Raw genomic sequence first — 21,052 nt, forward strand, 5'->3', positions numbered from 1 at the left:
CATTAAAATGATTAGAAACACCTTTGACATGATGCACCAAAGTACAACCTCAGAACTGACTGCACCCAAAAAACACCTTTTAACACAGATTATTCCATCATAACAAACCAAATATTCATGTGAGGTAATACATCAACATTTTGCACATATTCAATGATTTAGAGTCCTGTAGCTTTTGCTCTTTGTCAGATGTTTCAAGGTAACGTTGTGGTGATAAACGAGGAAATTTTCAGCTTTATGAGACGATAGGGAGTGCCTGAACGCACCATTAGTTTCATTCTTCATGAGAGTGCAGCAATTTAGTCTGTAGTTCATCTAACCTGCAGGTCCTGGGACTGTTTTAGCAAACCTACGGCTACAAGGGGGGGACAGACAACCTGTGAGCGGTGAGGTTTTTCAGCTCAGCGTGGTGTTTCAGCTGACTGTCATCACACTGAGAAATCCGTCCACATTAATGAGTCACCTCCTACAGGACGAGGACGGCTGTCATGGGGACATTAATAAAGGGAGATGATTTCCAGGTGAGTGGAGTTGCTGCTGTCTCAGGCGCACACACACACACACACACACACACACACACACACACACACACACACACACACACACACACACACACACACTCGGCATGCCACTTGCGGCAGGAAGCATCTGGTCTGGCCGATGACACAGGTGGTGAAGTGTGACTCTAACCACCCGGCGCTCTTTAAGTATCCTTTTATAGATGAGATGAATGACATTATGTCCGTGTGTGTGTGTGTGCGTGTGTGTGTGTGCGCGTGTGTGCGCCCTCAAAGCTCTCACCCTGTGGAGGCTCTTTATTAACACACCTGTTGGCTTCTCGCTGTCAGATCACACCTGTCCACCACTGATGAAAATGACCAAAGCTGCGAGTGTGTTGACACATTTTCTGTCAGAGTGTGTGTGTGTGTGTGTGTGTGTGTGTGTGTGTGTGTGTGTGTGAAAGCAGAATTCACCATAGATTATATTTAACCTTCATCTGCAGACTTATTCCTCTTGTCGTATTTGTGAGGGGCTGAATGAAAAGGGATTCATGGGAAACGACGCCTGCGTCTCTGCTCTGATTGGATCTCAGTGACGGACGCCTCCCTGTTCACTGGTCACTCTCTGAAGCCTCAGTCTGAGCTGCGTTCACTGCACTTCCTCCTGCTGCTGCTTCACATTGAAAGCAGGGACTCACCAAACCGATTCAGAGTCTGATATCAGCACTCTCCTTTTCCCAAAACTACCGACTGTTTTCTGTCCCGCCTGGAGCTCTAACATGAGAGCAGGGACTCAGCGGCTACCTGTAACAGCTGAATGTGGGAATTTCAGAATGACAACATGATGGTGCATCGTTAATTAATAATGTTCAGCTGGTAAATTCAAGTGTGAAGCAAGGCCACCTGCTAATGATCCTTTAAAGACTGACGACACCTTGATTGTGAAAGCAGCGCTTTGGCTGAGCAGCAGCTTCAGTCCTCTGTCACTGTCCACACAGGGTGTGTTCAGGTACAGAGTGTAGGTCAGTTACACACATGCACGAGCCAACATGTATGTATGTATGTAAACAGCTGATCTGGTGTCTGTTCATTGGCTGAAACATCTGCTGTGTAGACACGTCAAGCTCAGCGCCCCTGGTGCATTCTGGGACTGGTTTGGAGGACTAAAAACAAACAAGATGAGGACAAACTGTGTGAACGAGCATTAACAGAGCAGAAGTGGAGCTGAGGAGCACTCAGATTATTGTTTAAGTAAACTTTGACCACATTTTATTTGAGTTTTTAACGAGAGTTTCTGCATCCCTCCTGTGTGACTCAGGTGACTCAGGTGAGGCTGCAGACCTCTGCTGCAGCTCTAATGGATGATAATGCAGAGAAGATGCTCATCCTCAGCGTTTTCTAACCATATGTCGCCGCACTCGTGAGGCTGTATGTCAGCGGACTGCGGCGCCGCTGCGACGCCCAGGGGTGCTGCTCAGGCAGGATGAATGGAGGGTCCAGATGCCCAGAACTGTGGAGAGACGGCACAGAGTTTGGTCCTGATCAGGAGAGACAGAGACCGAAGACGAACACCTGGACACGAGACCTACAACACACAAAAGGACTTTAATGAGACGATGATGAGTGAAAGCAGAGTGTGTGACAGCTCACCAGATGCTGTGTTTTACACGAAGATAGAAAAAAAGTGGCTAATATGTTTATTATAAGGAAGTATTGATCAGTTCGTTACTGTCCGTAAAAATCCAGCACAGCAGTGAATGAATGCACTGACGAGCGAATCACAGCCTGATGGATGGACTCACACACACACACACACACACACACACACACACACACACACACACACACACACACCGTCCTGCTGCCACAGACACTCAAATGTGGATTCATCCGCCGATGAAAATAGTCCCAAACTATCTCCTCTCCTTTGAGTAACTCTGCTGATTTAGAAAGTCTTCTTCAAAGTGAAACTGTGTATTTGTGAAGTGTTTTTTAAGGTTTTTGCCTTCAGCAGGAACCAGAAGCTACAAGCTGCAAACAGGAAGTCAGAAGGAAATGAGAGACGGAGCGACACGTCAGAGGTTTGTCGACAGTGAAGTCCAGAATATCAGCAGCCTTAATAATTAACAATTAACATGATCTGTGGCCGTCTGCTCGCAGAGTCGAGGCAGCTGCATCTCAGCGGTTCATTGATGAGCAGTTAGCAGAGCTGTGAGAGCGTGGCGTCTGCTCGTGCTCTGATGGTTCATCTGATCTGAGCGCTCGGATCCTCAGTGATGGCGCTTCATTGTTTGATGGGATGTTTGTGCTACACATTTACAAAAATTTACACTCCCTGACATCCAGACAGACCCTCGGATGGGCGGCGGTCCCACCGCCTGCGGGGCCCACATGGCCTTCAGTTCAGTCCAGGGCCAGCACACACACACACACACACACACACACACACACACACACACACACACACACACACACACACACACACACACACCGAGCTCCACACCAGTTCCAACCTCCACCGTCTGCTCTGTCTTCGTGACTGGCCTATGAATGAAACATACACATGTTGTGTGTGTGTGTGTGTGTGTGTGTGTGTGTGTGTGTGTGTGTGTGTGTGTGTGTGTGTGTGTGTCTCCGTGTGTACATGCAAAGGAAGTGTGTGTCTAGATGTGTGCGGTGTTTGTGTGTTCTTTGTGTGAAATGGTCGGTCTGGAGGCAGCAGGTGCTCTGGAGTCATACAGTACAGTTAGCATGAATTACAGGCATCCAGCACAGGTGTGTGTGTGTGTGTGTGTGTGTGTGTGTGTGTGTGTGTGTGTGTGTGTGTGTGTGTGTGTGTGTGTGTGTGTGTGTGTGTGTGTGTGTGTGTACATCTGTCATGCTTGGCATCAGATGACAGCGGAGGCTCCTCTGTGTTCCCCTGGGAGGAAGAGTTGATCTCTGTCTGAAGTCTCACACACACACACACACACACACTCGAGAATTCAGCTTCATTGATAAAAATAAGTGTGTTTCGTCTGACGTGTGTGTCGGCTCACTGGATGTGATGTCAATCGTCCCGTTAACCGTCCCGCTGTCTCTTCATCTGGACTCTGAGACGCTCACCGGGTCACATGTTTCTGTGCATGTTCATACATCCAACACACACGTGTTCCAGCACTTCAGCAGAGTGTGTGTGTGTGTGTGTGTGTGTGTGTGTCTGTGTGTGTGTGTGTGTGTGTGTGTGTGTGTGAAGAGGCTGCAGAGACGTCACGTTACACTGTCTGTCTTTCTTTTCTTACTCCTGCGCTCTTATTTTCCAGTAGACACATTTAATCCCGTCTTTCTTTCTCTCTTTTTTCAGTTGCTGGTTGCCTGAAAGCTGGAGATTTATTGATCACAGACTGGGATTTATGTTGTTCCCAGTTCACCCAATTTAACACTCGAAGGACTCAGCAGCTTGGTTTTGAAAAGATGGGGCTCGGATAAATCCGTCCCTGCTGAGACAGACAGAGACGTCCCTCAGGAGACAGAGCTGTGATCCTCGTCCTCTCAGCTCAACTTGTCTCCAGTTTTAGTGTCACTATGAACCAGTATGAGCAGCAAGAGCAGGTCACGATCAGTGATGTGTGAATATTCATCAGATCATCGATTTGTAGTCAAACACAGATTTGAAGCATCTTCTTCAGGTGGGACCAAAGAAAAACAAGAAGGTGCAACAAGACGTCATGAAAAGAGCTGCAAAGGATGGAAAACATCATGTTTCTGCTGGTTTGATGCATTCATGTGAGGAAGGTTACAGCCTCCTCATCGCTCCTCACTGGAAGCTCGAGTGACGTGTGAGTCATGAGCTTCATGTGTGTCATCATTTATTCACTAAGTCTGAAAAACTGCTCAGATCTCCGTTTGTTTTCCTTCCTGGACGAGTTCAGTCGCTCGTCCTGTTGAGAGACAGTCAGTCTTCATCCTCAGCAGCAGCGTTATTCAGTCCCTCCTCTGCGTCCCTGCGGAGGACGATGTGCTGCATATCAGGCCTGACTTAAATCAAACGCAGTGAATCCCTGGCAGGTCAATTACTGTCTGACCTTGTGAGTTCAAAGCTAAACGCAGAGTGAATCTCAACACGAGTGTGTGCTGACAGCTGACACTGCGCGCCCACTGTCACTGCTGCAGTTTATTGGCTGAAAGGAATCACAGCACTAAAACGCACCTGAGAGTCTCGACGGCTCTCTGCTCCCTTTTCCATCACGTCAGAATCGTCATATTAACCAGAGCACACAGAAGGATTTATGAATAAATGACTATTTTCCAATGCCATCAAACCGCCGTCATGTGTGAACTTCTTCCACACACCACAGCCAATCAGATGCCTCCTTCCAGTTCAGCCAATCACGTGAGCATAGATTCCAGGGTTTAATGTGAGGTGACATCTGCACGATCTGCAGTTCAGAGTAAGAACGAACGTCACTTCAGCGTTTGAAACGTGGAAATTTGTCCTCTCCGATGTTTGTAATTAACTTTCCATCAGATTCCTGAAAAAGCTGAAATAAAGCTGATTTGTTCTCCTCAACATTCAGAAATAAAAGACACACTGGATGTGTTTCATTCCCAGAAACCCTCCTGCATCTCATTTGAGTTCCTGCCAGCAGCAGCAGTGAACACAGCAGCTGTGAAGCTGGTGTCAAAGCTCTGAGTCGTCCTGAACGTCCTGCAGTCCACCAGCCCGAGACACTCAGAGGCTGAACTGTGTCACAAACACAGAGAGTTTTATTCTCCCACCTAACACTGTTCAGACCAGCGCTGACGGGTCCTTTACCTTCGGCCTATCGATGAGTGATCTTTGCTTTGTCTCGCCGCTGCTCGGCGTGCGTCCCCACGTTGGCCGGCAGAGCATCGAGGGGACGTGGATTATGGAGCTCCAGGATTTAGACGTTCATTAGCTGTTTTGATCCTTTTCTGGTTTGCTTTGAATCTGTTTTAACTGCCATGAATTCAGGCTGACTGAAGCCACCGTTGACCTCAGAGGAAGCCAATCAAAACGCTCGTGACGCTCAGCCTTGCTTTGCTTTGACTCGGCTGCTGTGTGACTGTCTCATGAGGACTTGTCTCTAAAAAGTCCTCTATTTAACCAAACCGGACACAAAGATTTGTATCAGGTGTAAAAGTGTATTTTGTGAATCAGAAGGTGTCTGAGGAGCGTTTCTTTGCGCTGACCTGTAGGCAGGTGGAGGTGGACCAGGTTATTATAGGGCGGTCACGGCTCAGCGCTTTCTATCAGGACACAGTTAAGGCATTATTAGACAGAGATGACAGGACTGTGTGTGTGTGTGTGTGTGTGTGTGTGTGTGTGTGTGTGTGTGTGTGTGTGTGTGTGTGTGTGTGAAGACAGCGCAGAGATGAGAGAATCTAATTGACAAGGGAAATTTTCCGCTTCAGGTGTCGTCTGCTTGTTTATCAAAGTGTCTGTAATCAAACCGCCTCCACAAGAAAATGGAGCTGCCATGACTGTGACTCCTGATCGCACGGACCGTCTGTCCCTCTGTCTGTCCCTCTGTCTGTCTGTCTGTCTGTCTGTCTGTCTGTCTGTCTGTCTGTCTGTCTGTCCGTCTGTCTGTCTGTCCCTCTGTCTGTCTGTCTGTCTGTCCGTCTGTCTGTCCCTCTGTCTGTCTGTCTGTCTGTCTGTCTGTCTCTTTGTCTGTCTGTCTGTCCCTCTGTCTGTCTGTCCGTCTGTCTGTCTCTTTGTCTGTCTGTCTGTCTGTCCGTCTGTCTGTCTGTCTGTCTGTCCCTCTGTCTGTCCCTCTGTCTGTCTGTCTGTCTGTCTGTCTGTCTGTCTGTCTGTCTGTCTGTCTGTCTGTCTGTCTGTCCGTCCGTCTGTCTGTCTGTCCCTCTGTCTGTCTGTCTGTCTGTCTGTCTGTCTGTCTGTCTGTCTGTCTGTCTGTCTGTCTGTCTCTTTGTCTGTCTGTCTGTCCCTCTGTCTGTCTGTCCGTCTGTCTGTCCCTCTGTCTGTCTGTCTGTCCCCCATCTGTCTGTCTGTCCGTCTGTCTGTCTGTCTGTCCCTCTGTCCATCTCTCTGTCTGTCTCTCTGTCTGTCTGTCTGTCTGTCTGTCCGTCTGTCTGTCCCTCTGTCTGTCTGTCTGTCTGTCCCTCTGTCTGTCTGTCTGTCTGTCCCTCTGTCTGTCTGTCCCTCTGTCTGTCTGTCTGTCTGTCTGTCTGTCTGTCTGTCTGTCTGTCTGTCTGTCTGTCTGTCTGTCCCTCTGTCCGTCTGTCTGTCTGTCTGTCTGTCTGTCTGTCTGTCTGTCTGTCTGTCTGTCTGTCTGTCTGTCTGTCTGTCCCTCTGTCTGTCTGTCCATCTGTCTGTCTGTCTGTCGTCTGTCCGTCTGTCTGTCCGTCCTCACAGCGTGGCCTCTGAGTGCCACCGTCCTGCTCATTTGTGTCCTCCAGATCTCTTGTGGCAGATGTGTCCTCCTGCTGAAGGACAGTCTGCGCCCTGGTGTCACCGGGGCCCCTGTAAATGTCAGCGGAGCCGTCAGGGGCCGCTCCCGATGGGAACACGTGACACACATAATGGCTGTCCTCTTTTTTTTTTTTAGCTAACATCTTCAGGTGTCTGCGTTGAAAGGAGCCCCGTCCTCGCTCTGGCCTGTCCTCTGCCAGCTGACATGTCTCCTGAGCGTCCCGTCGAAGGCGTCTCGTCACGTTGTGCGTCCAGCATTTAAAAGCAGGCCTGTCAGCTTTGGAAAGTGGCTGCAGTTCATGTTTTTCAGGGCTCATTAAAGTGTCCTCAGCGTGACGGCGGAGCAGCCGTCTGTCTTCCAGCAGCTTCATTCAAATCCAGTTTTAGGTTTTCACTGGAGTCTTTCTGGATTAGTTTACAGACAGGATGGACAGGATGGACAACTGTTGACAGACGGATCCCAAAAACAGGCGACGTGTCGTCAGAGTTCATCCAAAATATTTTAGATAAACACATTAAACTCTGTCTCTGCACTGTTTACACGAGGAATTCAACATGAATCCAGTCTAATAACATCAATACAACATGTTTGTCCTCACGTCTGATCTCTTTACTGTCCACGTCTTTCTGTGACGACGGTCCCACCGTCTCCTCTCCTGTGTGGAAGGACTTGTGGATTCAGCAGAGTCCCTCTCTGCCTTGAAGACGGCGTCTTCAGAGCGTCCTCCCTCACCTCCACGATGCTCTTTCTCTCTGAGTCTCTTGATCCTCCTCCAGCTCATCTGCGATGCCCTTCTATGTCACTTCATGCACCTGCAGCGTGTGTGAGCCGAGACGTTGGACTGAGAGCTGACGAGCTTCTTCTCGAAGGTTCACGTGGTCTGAACTGCACCTCATCTCCTCGTATCGACCCTGCAGGGCTGAACACGAGCTTCAGATTTCAGAAACGTATCGGCTCGCCTGCACCACAGCATCCGTCTCACGCTGTGCTTCACCCAGCGTCGCCTGATTCACCTCGTCTCAGCTGACTGCGAGCCAGCCCGTTCACCGGTTCAACATGGACGTTAACAATTAGCTGCTGCACCTTCTGCTGTTTGTGACTCGCATCCAAGAGTCTGCAAACAAATTAACGAGACGCTCAGACGTTCCAGCTGTTTCCCGCTTTGTTTCCAAACAAAATCCCTGTTTGTGTGTTCAGAGCTGCAACACACACACACACACACACACACACACACACACACACATACAGAGTTGGCTGAGGATCTTGGGGCATCTGGGACTTGGATTAGAAGCCATGACAGGGAGATGGAGGAGGGATTACTCTGCCTCCCTCGTTTCAGCTCTCCTGCCTGCGTTTGCCTGCACGAGTTAGAGAGAAGAAAAACATGAAGAAGAAGAAGAAGAAGAAGAAGAAGAAGAAAAAGAAGAAGAAGAAAAAGAGGAAGAAGAAGAAGAAGAAGAGGAAGAAGAAGAAGAAAAGATTCAGACAGACTGAACGTGCTGGCCTGAACGTCTGCTCCATCACTGCACGATGACAAAAGAGAAAAACACAATTCAAACTGTCTCAAAGCAGAAATGACTGCAGATGAATTGTGACACCAGAGGAAGAAACGGAGCTTTTCAGAAGGAGGAGAAGCATCAGTCAAACAGGAAACATGTGAGAGATCCTTCAAATCAACATCAACGTCTAACCTTCCTGCCTCGTGCAGTCTGTGCAGGGACGGACAGAGCGGCGACGGCTGGCGGACATCGAGGGCGTGTCTGATGAAAGAAAACTGAATTGCACAACAGAAATGCAAAGAAGGCAGAGGTTGTATTTGGCTCCATCTGTTCTCCACCCAGACCTCCATCCATAAACTGTCGGGTAAAAAATTCTTCTGAAAACAACTCTCAAAAATTCAATTTCAAAATAGAAAATGGAGAAAACCAGCATCACTGGCGGCCTGATTCTGGGATTTAAGACATGTTTTTCCTTTAAGTGATGAGGGACTCACTTAAAAAATAGCTTACTGTCATTTGATTCAGTTGAATTGTGCTTTTATTTTGATATTTCAAAATGATTGGATTTCTCTAATCACTGTCTCGTTAATGGGTCAAACACACTGACCTCATCATGAGCAGCTGAGAGGTCAGATGATCAAACGATTTACAGACTTATGGTTGAAAACGATCAGATCTCAGATTCAGAAGTTTCTTCCTGTTCTCATCGAATGTGACACGAGTCTCATTTCGTTCCTCTCCCTCCGTTAGCTTTAATAAAGTCTGTCGTTATTACATCGTTTCACTGTTTAACCAAGCAGCAGAAGTCTCCCTATGGCAAACATATATTGTAATATTTGCCAATTCTTCACTATTCAGACTAAATTCCTTCAGGATGCAGTCGCGTCTTTTCAGAACGATTTTGAATAATGAGAGAACGAGTGTGAATGAGGCTGCCAGCGTTTAATTACTTTCCACATAAATATTTCGCCCGTCCTGCAGTCTGGGGACGACGCTTAATCGTCTCTGATCAGAGAGCCGTTACCCTCTAATAACCATCTTCATTGTCACAGTGCTCATTATTCAGCAGAGCAGCAGATGCCAAAACAGACCACGTGAGGAGCTTTGGGCGCCCCTGTTTCCTGATGACAGTGAATGCAGCAGGCCTCACTCAGAGGGAATAAATCCCACACCATCAAAAACCTCCAAAAAGGCACGAAGATCATCTGAGTGTGAAAACAGATTTCAATATTTGCCCATTTCACATCAGAAAAGCAGGAAAATGTCCTAAAATGTGCGTTTCAACAGACATTTTAGCCTGAATGTGGCTAAAAACTAAAACTTTCAGATTCTGTTAAAAAGATGAGACAGCCTCATTTAAACTGACAGTAATGTGAATGACTGCGAACAGCGTGTGTGTGGTTCATACGTTCGTTTCTTACAAAGATCTGATATCATGTCTTTTCTGTACATGTGTGTTTTCAGCAGATTCAAACAAACTCTGTTTCCCACTGAGAGCTTTTCAGACGAGCCGCCGTCACCAGCAGCAGCCGACTGGAGTCATTAACAAACTCCTGAACGCACTTTATTTCCTCCGATTGATTTTTAGGTGTTTGCTTTGCTGTTTCTGTCTGCTGCTTAATGAAAGGCACATTAAGACACACAACACATTAATGGTGAATAACAAACTTAATTGTGTGAATTCTCTGAACTAATGAAGTGAACACAAGCAAAGAGACTGAAGCTCCGACTGTTAACGAGCCCAGAACACGTTCCAGCGATTTGCTTTGGTACAACTATTAAGTATTGATCTTCACACCCTGGACAGGAGGACGTGGATCTGCTGCTTCAGGCACCTTCACGGACGCCTGCAGAGAGAGATGCAGTTTCATGAGCTGAGAAATCATCTTTGTTTAACTTGTTTCAGCCTCTAACATCACGCACAGTTGGACAGATCTGCTGCTCAGGACAGGACGGCCGTGTCTCAGGCCTTCAAAGCTGGCATGATGTTCACTCTGATGGATTTACTTAAACCAGTTTCAAGTTTTTCACAGCGAAAGTTCAATTGGGTTTCTTTTCATCCTGGCGCTCATCGATTATTTCATGTTTTCAGTGTGCATGTGTTATTGCTGCTGCTGCTGAGCATCAGTATGCTCAGGAGTGACGCTTTGAAAGAGCCGTCAGAAGCTCGTCTACATCCTCGACTTGAGCGGATTCAGACAATAAAGAGCTGCAGATCTGCACCTGATGAATAATGAAATCAGAGCAGGATAATGATGTCTGAGCAGACCTGATGCTGTGCAGCCTTCACGAGCTTCAGGAGAGGAGGAAGAGGCGGGCGAGGAGCGGCGTTCGCTGGAGAAACGCAGCTAAAACCTTCTCATTTTCAGAGCTTCCACACTCTTTAAACTCATTCAGTCTGCTGAAGGCGCTGCACATGTTTTCACCTCCTTGGTTTCTCTCTCCAGTGTCTCAATATGCTGGAAATGTTCGTGACTGACCAGAAAAGTTTTGTTTTTCTGTATGACAATGGAAGTCTGAAACAGCACATAACACCCTCAAAGCCACATTTTAATTTATCAGAAAGCAGTTAAAGCATATCTGAACTAATATCTACCTAAAGTTCTGATTCTGCTGTCGGTGGTCCCTCCTCTTCCTCTCCTGCACCTGACGCTGAGCTCTGAGCTCAGTTTGTAAAGATCGATCAATCCCAAATAACTGATGCCAAACAGCATGAAAAGAGTGTTTCTCTCACTGGGGTGCTGTGAGGCGTTTAAGTGAAGCAGGAAATTCTTCTTCACTCTTGGAACTTCTACCTGGACTAAACATACATCATGGGTGATCCAATCAGAAGTTCACAGCTGACATTGTGCTGCGCTGTATGACGTGATTCCCAACTAACAAGACATGTGTATTATATCAGAGCACACTCCTGCAGCCGCCATGTCTTTTAATGTCCACAGCGTGCTGAGACACAGCTGTAGAGTTCAAGGTGCTTCTCTACCTTTGTCTGATTGGACATCGGTGAACGGATGAGTAGAATTCACCTGAAGGCATCAGAGACGGCTCATTTATGAACGTCATGTCTCTCATTTCTGTGGTATTTGGGCTGCAGAGACGTCACTTTCAGCATCACTGAGACACTGTGGGACGGTCGCTCTTCAGTTTGCAGAGTGTCTTCCAGCTCACACAGATTAAGATCTTAAAATGAAGTGGGGGGGGGGGCTCGTCACATCCCTCCCGTGGGAGCGCTGCAGATTTACCCTGTGACTTAATGTGGTCCAAGCAGGAGCCAAGAGCCTCAGCATCCTCTCTGCCTCACACTGTCTGAAATCAAACAGCAGGACAGGAAGACAGACAGAGAGACAGACAGAGACGGCCACAGAGGACACCACGAGGAGGCAGAAACAGAGCTCACGAGGCAGCTGCCCTTTTTCCTTCTGCTGACTTTAATTTATTCATGGGAGACTTTGCTCTAATTGAACCTTTGAGAAACTCAGAGTACGTTAGAGGAAAGATGTGTGTGTCGACTTTAACGTCCCCTGAACACTGAGGACAACGTCCAGCGCAGCTGACGGATCGATGCCATATTCCCCTGCGAGAGTTTACCAAAGTTCACTCTCATCTGTCACCTGCTGTTTTCCCGTGAAGTCATACCACAAGCTGTCAAGAAAACTCTCCCCATCAAGCGATATAATAAAAATCTGTTTACTTTATCGGCTCAGGGGTCTGTTCTTGATTTCAGGAAATGCAAACGGCTCCTTGAGGGCACATCACCGGGAAAAACGATGCAATCTCCCCGTTACCAGCTGACAGGTGAGACTGAAAAATGCCTGAAGGCGTACAAATACATGAACAGGTCGATTTTTGAGAGCTCTGAGCTGCAGAACGTGCTCGTCAAACACTGGTTTTCATTGTTTTTAAGGATGAAACTGAGGCTCCATCAAGCCCTGATCAGATCCACTGAAGCGCGGGTCTGGAATGGAGTGGATTAATCCGCCGCTGAAAATAGTCCCCAACAAACGCTCTATGTCCTCTGTACAGTGAGCAGCTGTTTGAGGACATTTCTGAACTTTTTAAATAATTAAACTATGCAATGTGAGGGGTTTTTAAAGATTTATGTTGAAAGGAGCCAATGAGCTTGAAGCTGGGAGTCGCAGACAGGAAGTCAGAGAGCGTCCAGAGACGGACTGACCTGTAGTTGGTTTGGGTCTTTGTGGGACCTCTTTGCTGTGGGTTTTCTTTGTCTCCAGCGAATGAACCTGTCTTTTTGTCTCGTGCCACTGTGGGTCGTGGCTGCTTCTCAGTGCTTGTGTTTCGTTCTTTTGACGGTGACTTTAAGTCCGTCATTCAGCGCCTCATTGGCTGTCCTGTCCTATCCAGCAGCGGATTCAAGGTGAAAGCAGCAGTGCTGAGTTAACATCGCCGCCGTGGCTTAATTAAGAGGAGGGCAGCGTTTCAGATGGAGGTGGCACCTCCCGTGGAGCTCCACGTCGAGAGGCCTCGACTAATGCGCTGTAAGATCAATAGCCACATCTGATTGGTGGAGACTTACAATGACATATGACCACCTCTCAAATGAGGTGTCAGAGGTCAACTGTCACAGAGGACAAGGAGACAAAAAGAACAAGATGTTTTCAGTGTTTGTGTGGCATGAAAATCAGAAGAAAACGAGTTCAGTCAGCTTCAGAGAACCATCTTCCATCCGTCAGCAGAGGATCAGAGCAGCAGACACGACGTTTGAAAAGGCGGAGCGCTCCTTCTTCTTCTGTGATCCCGTCAGCAGCACAGCGTGTCGCTGACACCAGAGAGCATGAAATGTGTTATTGATCCGAGTGCCCTTTGACACAGAAATGAGAGGACGGTGAAGAGCTGCAGCCGGTGAATCCACTCATGAACTGGTCAAGTGAGAAACCAATAAGTCAGTGTGACGGTGAATTACGGCGTGAAAGTGAGTCGAGCTCGGAGTTTTTCTTTGCACCAGCTGCCCGCCTGTGAGATTTACTGTACGGCCGGTTTGAAGCTGGACTTCATGCTTTCACTGCATCACCGACATCCAGAAAAATGAAAACGCAGAACATTGTTGTCTGAAACTTCTGATCTGCAGTAAATCTGAATTTCAGCTCTGTATAAATCTAATCTGATAGATTAGGTTATTATCTTTATTATCTTTGTGTTTTAGCGTCTTTTACTTCATCGCTGTGATTTAAAATCCCTCAGTTTACTGTTTACAGCCTCTGAGAAACACGTCCTGCTCAGCACAGCTGGAGACGAACATCGTGGAACATTTAGCAGAGCCAGATGTCCCTCAGGTTTGGTGGAGACCAAAAACGGAGCTAAAAGAGGGAGAATGTGGGACAGCGTGGCTCAATGGGAGCTTCACGCTCCTCATAACAACTTTAATATGTCAGCTTTTTGTTTCCAACTCATCCTGCTGCCACAAAAACCTTCTTTAGTCTTACGTGTTGATGCAAAGAAAGGATCTCAGCTTATACAACATGTTTTTTTAACCATCATATATGTGAAGAAATGTACAAACACTCGATATTTGCACAGATGGTGAACTGCAGAATGAACTTCATGCTGAGTTTCACTTCAATCATCCTGGATTTTAACAAATATGTGTACTTTATGTGCTGTTGTCATTGTTGGAAGAGATACTTAAAGTAACAATACCTCAACGTAGAAATACTACACGTTTAAAACATGAACTTTAAAGCAAACATCGTGTATTTATAATTTAATTAAGTACATCAATAGTATTGTTAATAAGAAGTGGCGGCAGAACGGTCGCTGTTGTGTTATTCTATATTAAATCATTGAATTATTTTAATGTTCTGTGCTGCTGGATAAATTAAAATATGATAAACATGATGTTTTATAAGCTCATCATGTTTTCACATCAGGGCGTCGATGAAGGCGTGTTCTATCTTCATCCTCGTCTCGCCTCGTGTGAATTCATTGGCTCCAGTTTGTGATTAAAACACACTTTGCCTGAAACCTGCTCGATGTGACCCGGCTTCACCTCCTGCTCTGCTCCTCTGTCGCCCATCATCTCCTGCACAGTCAGAATTAGGAGCAGCGGCAGATTACACACAGTGTGTTACAGTATCTGGGATTACTGATATTTCTCAGTGGCTCTGATGTAACACAAACTGGGTCACGGCTCAGACCCAGAAACAGAGTTCACTTTGACTTTTTGTATTTTCAGTCCGTGTCTGACAGATTGGACTTCATGCCCACAGATTTTTGTATGTTTAGGCTGCAAATTCAAAGCATTTACTTTTTTATTTATTCCATGAAAATGATTTCCTGATCTGGATATAAAAGCCCCTGAAACAGCTTTGAGATCTGAGTGGTGACGCCTGTTCAAACTGCTTCATCAGAGGAGGAGGAGGAGGAGGAGGAGGAGGAGGAGGAGGAGGACAACGCTGACGGACCGATGTCTCACCAGGCCGTCCATTAAACCGCAGACGCCTCCCTGATGTAAAGGTAGAGACATCATGTCCTGAAGCCAGGCCTGAAGAGAACAAGGACAACACAAACATCCTGATTGTCTCATTGTAAAGTTTGTCCTGTAGGTGGCGATAGAGGAGAGCTCAAACAGGTTGTGACATAAACAAGGTCTCAGCTGATGAAGGAAAGGTTGTTTGGAGTCTTTGGAGACGGTGGACTAAACGTTTCATTTGAGATTATTTGCATGACTGCAGGGACAATAATGATTGAACCACATGTAATGTTACATAAAGAGAACCGTCAGCCTCATTAATGTAGAACTGTTTCTGATTAAAACAAGGAAAAAACTGTTTTACTACCATGTTTACTGACACGTCATCATCCTACGCTGTGTGTCCAGGATTATTTAACGTCTCCATCCTCAGCTGATCCGCTCAGATCAAAACTCATGTTGGAGAAACAACAACTGAAATATCAAATATGAATGCAGCGAGTGACTTTATTTGGAGCTCATATGATGCAGCAGTAAACCCAAACCAGCAGGCGTGTTTGTCGGAAAAGCGTTCAGGACAAACAGAACACGTTAGCAGCTCAGCTGAGGCACCGCGCTTCCCTCAGCACGAGCGAGGCCGGCAGCCAGCGGGGACGAGGAGACCTGAGGAGCAAATCCCCAAATGTTTGGCCAGTTTTAGCAGGATAAAACTCTCAGCCTGAAAAACCCGCCGGCTGTGTCTGAAGTCACTTCCTGTTTACACGTAGTGCGCCATGTTTACTCTCTGCCACTTTGTCTAGTGTGGACTATTTTCTGCTTTACCCACAATGCACTTTCAGACACGTGGAGATTTTACCAGCCTGTGTGCACCAATTATGTTAGAAAACAGGTATTGTTTTTTAATGGTCCAAACTTGATGTAAATCTTTAATTTACAGTATATTTCATATTTTTAATCTGATGCTGTATATTTTTATTTTGGATTTTTCACGGTTTAATTTCAGTGTGTAGATAATTAAAGGAAGGTTAGCTTCAGAGAGGCAGCGAGGATGAAGAGAAAGGAGACAGCCATGAGAAGAAGCAAATATCAGGATGGAGGAAGCAGCTGCTCAGGAGGAAGCCGTGGCCTTCTTCTTCACCACCCTCCTCCCTGGCTGTCGAGGGACGGGGGCCGGAGCGGGGGCCGGGGCCGGGCCGGCGCTGTTGGCTTGGCCGGCCTTGACTTCGTCGATGAAAGTCTCTATGGCGGCGAACTTCTCGGTCAGGTCGCCCAGGTGAGCTTTGAGGGAGTTGAACTCCTTGTAGAGGTCGTCCAAAGCCTCAGACAGCGGCTGGATCCTGGAGAGGAGCACAGGCAGCGGTTAGAGCAGCTGCCGAGGGAGGATTCCTGCTTCCATCCCTCAGTCTGGAGTCAGAATCAAAGCTTATTTTCATTCATTCATTCATTTGCTTGGCTTCACATTTAAACCACATAAAATCAGATAGATGGTTTCGAGAGAAATGTTCAACGCTGTTGATTCAGTGGAATTTAAATTACAACTTGAGGTTTTCAGTTCTGATCAGCTGTCTCAGATACGGCAGACATGTATGTGGAGGAGACACTGTCTTCAGTTTACTTCAGTCTTCGTCCTCAGCGTGTTTTGAACTGATTATTCCTCAGTAATGAAATGAAGCTGTCCCGCTGCTGATAGTCCCCACAGGAATTTGGCTTGTCCTGCAGGCTGAAAATAAAGTCGGGAGTGTGTTTGGTGCGCTCTGTGGCCGACGCCGACGCGAGGAACTGCAGCGGAAACTGCAATTTAGAAGTCAAAATAGCAACGTGCTGTTGTGCAGGACGAGTTTTCCACAAGAAAGTCTGCTGTTTCCTGCCTCTGGCCACAGTTTGGAGGAGCAGACATCATTATGGTTCAGTGCGTTCATAAACAGGGCAGCCATGTTTCCTCAGTCCTCTTCTCTTCTCACTGACCTCTCCTCTTAATTTTCCTCTATTAAACCACTCTACGCTGATAAACACTCCCTCCTTCACCAAACATCTGAAACTCACCTGAGCTGATTCCAACGACCAGATTTCACCTGTTTGTCTTCTGATTCTCCTCTTACATCCATAAACAGTATTTTTATTAGTTCTTGGAAACCCTCATGAGTCAAACCAAAAGCTTTTAGCAAACAGCTCCACAGAAAACGTCCAAAACCAAAATTACATCTGTGATCAACCAATGAGCTCAGAGAAAAGAGCATCTGCTGATGAAGACAATGTGGCATGACTGAAAGCTCCAGAGCAGCTCATAGACGGTTCTTGAGGTGAGACTATTTTGGTTTACAGACGCCCTCTGACGGCCTCTGACCCCCCCGCGGTACCTGGCGTAGTCCGGCAGCAGAGACTGGTGGTCGTTCTGCAGGAGTCCTCTCATCTGGTTCAGGATGTCGAACCTCCAGTTGTCCAGAATCTGAGTGAGGTTGGCCACGCCGCGCATGTTCACCCGCTCGGCTGGGACAGAAAGAGGACATTCACTGTTATCACACAAAAATCACTTTCATAGAAGGGGTGAGGGTTTGAGCAGGTGAGGCGCTCTGAAAGTCTCACACCTGGATGACATCAGAGTCAAATCCAGACAACGCTGAATGCATTCTTCTTCATTTCACGCCTTTAATGATGCAGAGCAGCTGTTCCTTAAATTATTAAGGCTAGATATAGTTAGCTGAAAACTCTAAATATGTAGCTGAAGCTAGGTGGTGATTAGCCTAGCTTAGCATAGTCCAAAGCTCTAAAGCTCATGAAAAAGTTTTATCTCCTTTGTTTAAGGCACATTAACTCACACTCAGTGTGAAGCTGCAGCTTTGGAGGTGAACCAAAGCTAAACAAAGCTAAAGCAGCTGCTAGCTGTAGCTTCATGTCTTGTAAGCAGACGTACAATTCTACTGATTTCTGATTGATCTATGTCAACATATGAATCACCAAATATGTCAAATGTTTCCTGAAAACACAGACTGGAGGCAGAGAGACGCTGTTAGCCGAGCTCTGCCGAGAGCGCTGAGTGGGTTTTTCTGCTTCGACACATCCGCCCTGACAGACAGATCCTGAATCTGTGGGATCCGTAAAGCTTCACATGTAAACAAAGAGGCATTCATAGAAGCTTGCTGCAGTGTGACCTTTCACCTCTAGCTTTGACATCACCATGACGGGCCCTGAACTTGACCTTTGACCCAGAGAAAACAGAGAGTAATCTGGGTGCTCACAGCCATCCCTGTAGTTCCACTCATCGGTGGTCGTCGACGTCGGGCGTCGCCTCTGGGCCAGGACCGTTACGGTGGCGAACGCCAGCAACAGCAGCAGCACGCTGAGTTTGGGGGCCATGATTGGACCAGCACCTGGAGGAAGACAAAGGATGGAGAATGGAGAGAGGACGGTGGTGAAGAACTCTCAATCCCCCGTGAAATGATGAGCGATTAGCTCAGTTCTCAGAGCATTTTAGCATCTTTCAGCTCATTGTTTTGGTTTTAGGGCAGGCAGCTTTTTGATTGGCTCGCACTGCTAAAGGCTCGGCATCGTTTCCAGCAGATGCAGGAGCCGCTGCTACCCATAAACCCACTGAGCACAAGCTGCCCAGACACGGTGAGAGACTCGCTGGTGAAGGACGTGGACCATGTAGCTGCTAAAGAGACAGATGTTATTCTCAGGAGGTGGTGGAGACCAAATCAGAGTTAAAAGAGCAGCGAACACTGGACACAAACTGGACTCCAGGTGACTGATAGTGCTGCTCCATGTCGGCTGGATGTGTGAATAATGGTCACAATGGTTCTTAAACTGGTGCAGCCTTCCTAGCTTGTTTACATGTTGCATGAGCTGCGCTGTGTAAAGATTGACTGACTGATTTCAGAAGTGTTGCCACTGTTTATTTAAAGAAGACTGAGCCCACAGGAGGCGGTGCAGCGATGCAGCTACATCCCTCACAAACCACAAATACCTCCGTTAGAGCCAGATGACTCAAAAACAGAGTCTGTATGTTTACTTGTGCTTCGTCAGAACAAGAGTTTAATTAACTGAGTTCCTTTGTCGCCTTCAGTCTTCATGAATTCTCCTCTCGTGTGCCTGAAGAGCATGATATCCTCTCTGTATGCAGACTTTTTTTTTCAGTCTATAAACACTGTTCTCAGCTGAGCCAGCGTGATGCAGGGATTACACTCCTCCTCAGCACCGTGTTAAAGCTTGTAGGGCTTTGCTTCCTCTGTGGCCGTAACTCCTAATAAAGCAGAGAAAAAGGAAATCTAACTTTTCGGAGTACGAACTTCTAAGTCTTCCAGGCGTGTCGGAGGGTGGAACAGGAGAAGAAGCCCCGAGGCTAAACTCTGGGCTCCTGCAGTCAGCTCACATTAAGCAGCAGCAGCAGTCAGAGACATGATCCACGAGACGAACTGACAGAGAGCTGGAAACCTGGAGGAGAGCTGCAGAGACACGCCGCGCTCAGCCGACCTCAGCAGCTTCATGTTCATTCCAGTGACACACACACACACACACACACACACACCCACACCCACACACAGTCTCACACACACCTACAATAATACACAGAGGCTGGAGTAGACTATACAGCTGTCGTCTTGGACAGGTGTGTTTAAAGCAAGTTGCCATATTTGAGTTTCTTTCTTCTTGTCAGCAAATCTCATGTGCAGTTTCACGTATCTGCCAGCAGTTCATCCTGATAGACCTTCGTCCTCTGAGCCACTGAGCTCCATCAAAACACATCAGTGAGCCTCACTGTTGGTCCTTCATCACCGTGAGCCCAACAAATGCTCCATTTCTCCCTTTGTGTGTGATAAACACGACAGTCAGCAGCTGGAAACCGTTGAGGATTTTTTGAAAATGAAAAATGAGCACGTGGTTGTTTTGTGCCTTTTGTGGGATTTGTTAAAAACCAAAACAATCTGGAATTTCCAGGCTGATCCTGTAACACAGAATATTCCTGGAGATACTGAAGACACCAGGATGACGTTTGTGTCATCCTGCTGAACAAACCATCTTCCACATTCAGCTGAAGACTCTCTGCAGGTCTGCACGCTCACATATGAGACTGCACATTCATTTCTCCTCTGCCAGTTTTCTCTGAAGGATCTGCAGTTTTTTTAGTCAACCAAACTCTCATCAGTTGTAAGCAGGCTCGACCGTGCAGCCATGCAATACGTTCACTCCAGCAGTCAAAGAAGCCTCACAGAAGAATTACAGAAAGTCACTCAATATTTAAGCAGCAGATGCCTTATTCAAATTCATGCTCAACATTAATAAAGAGTCCCATTCAGTTTCATCTCAAGCATGTATTACACCTAAAGTTCTCGTGCTTTTATGCAGCATGAATGCAGTCATATTTCTATCAAAGCAGCAGCAGTACTTCCAAAAAAAGTATTTTTCCCTTCAGCTATTTCAGCTTCACAAACTATTTTGTTTTGGTTACATTCAAAATAAAGAACAGTTGAAGTCAAAAAGAGCCAGAAAATCAATTTAAAGTGAGAAGGTAAAAGTAGAATTATCTGAACAAGCTGCTGTTCTCTGCACACAGCTGTGTTTTAATAATCTGTACCTGTTTTTGTAGCTCCTCTACTGCAAAGCTTCCCAGCAGTCCCAAGAGAAGGCAGTGACAGGCATGCAAAATGTGCAGAGACAGGCAGCGAGGACACACACCCCTGCTGCACACAAGCATGCATCCACATGCATCCACACATGCAAAACAACCCTCACACACATGCAGACGCACACACAGCGTCTACCCTTTCCCCGTCATTACGGAGGCCCGGTGGTCAGCAGTGTGGTTTGGGTTTGAGGCGAAGCTCCAGCACCTTGGTTGGTTTCATCTGTTTTGACCACTGTGTGTGTGTGTGTGTGTGTGTGTGTGTGTGTGTGTGTGTGTGTGTGTGTGTGTGTGCGCGCATGTGTGTGTGTTCTTTTCTGCAATCTTTGGATGAAGTCACGTCCTGCATCCTTCAGATATGAGATCATGTGTGGATTTTACCAGTCTGTGCTTGTGCCCTGAACTCTGAACTCAGAAAGAAAGACATCATGAAAATAAATACAGACCAAATATACAACCACAAAACTGTGAAATAGTCTTTTTTTTTTTTTTTTAATTTCTTTGCACTTTTAAAACTCTCATTATTGAATGTGATATCCTTCTTCTTGCTTCACATTGATGTCTTCTTTTTC

General features: G+C 46.7%; 2 protein-coding genes across 2 annotated transcripts in view; both read right to left on the reverse strand.

The window, feature by feature from the left end:
- The window catches only part of kat8 (K(lysine) acetyltransferase 8), a 133,916-nt gene that overhangs the window by 13,964 nt on the left and 98,900 nt on the right, over positions 1 to 21,052 (reverse strand). The window lies entirely within an intron of this gene.
- On the reverse strand, positions 15,969 to 18,214 carry LOC139343745 (uncharacterized). Its single transcript, XM_070981524.1, has 3 exons — positions 18,097 to 18,214; positions 17,218 to 17,347; positions 15,969 to 16,197 (listed from the first exon to the last, which is right to left on the reverse strand). The coding sequence occupies exons 1-3, from the start codon at positions 18,212 to 18,214 to the stop codon at positions 15,969 to 15,971; spliced, it is 477 nt and encodes a 158-aa protein (XP_070837625.1).

Source organism: Chaetodon trifascialis, chromosome 15, assembly GCF_039877785.1.
Source record: "Chaetodon trifascialis isolate fChaTrf1 chromosome 15, fChaTrf1.hap1, whole genome shotgun sequence".
NCBI lineage: Eukaryota > Metazoa > Chordata > Actinopteri > Chaetodontiformes > Chaetodontidae > Chaetodon > Chaetodon trifascialis.

Bases quoted from the DNA above. Each gene is read 5' to 3' on its own strand.
- LOC139343745 (XM_070981524.1), bottom strand. From the start codon at position 18,214: ATGGCCCCCAAACTCAGCGTGCTGCTGCTGTTGCTGGCGTTCGCCACC. The intron at 17,348-18,096 runs GTGAGCACCCAG...TTTCTGTCCCAG, and splicing joins GTGGAACTACAGGGATGGCT to CCGAGCGGGTGAACATGCGC. The intron at 16,198-17,217 runs GTACCGCGGGGG...GCTCCTCTCCAG, and splicing joins CTGCTGCCGGACTACGCCAG to GATCCAGCCGCTGTCTGAGG.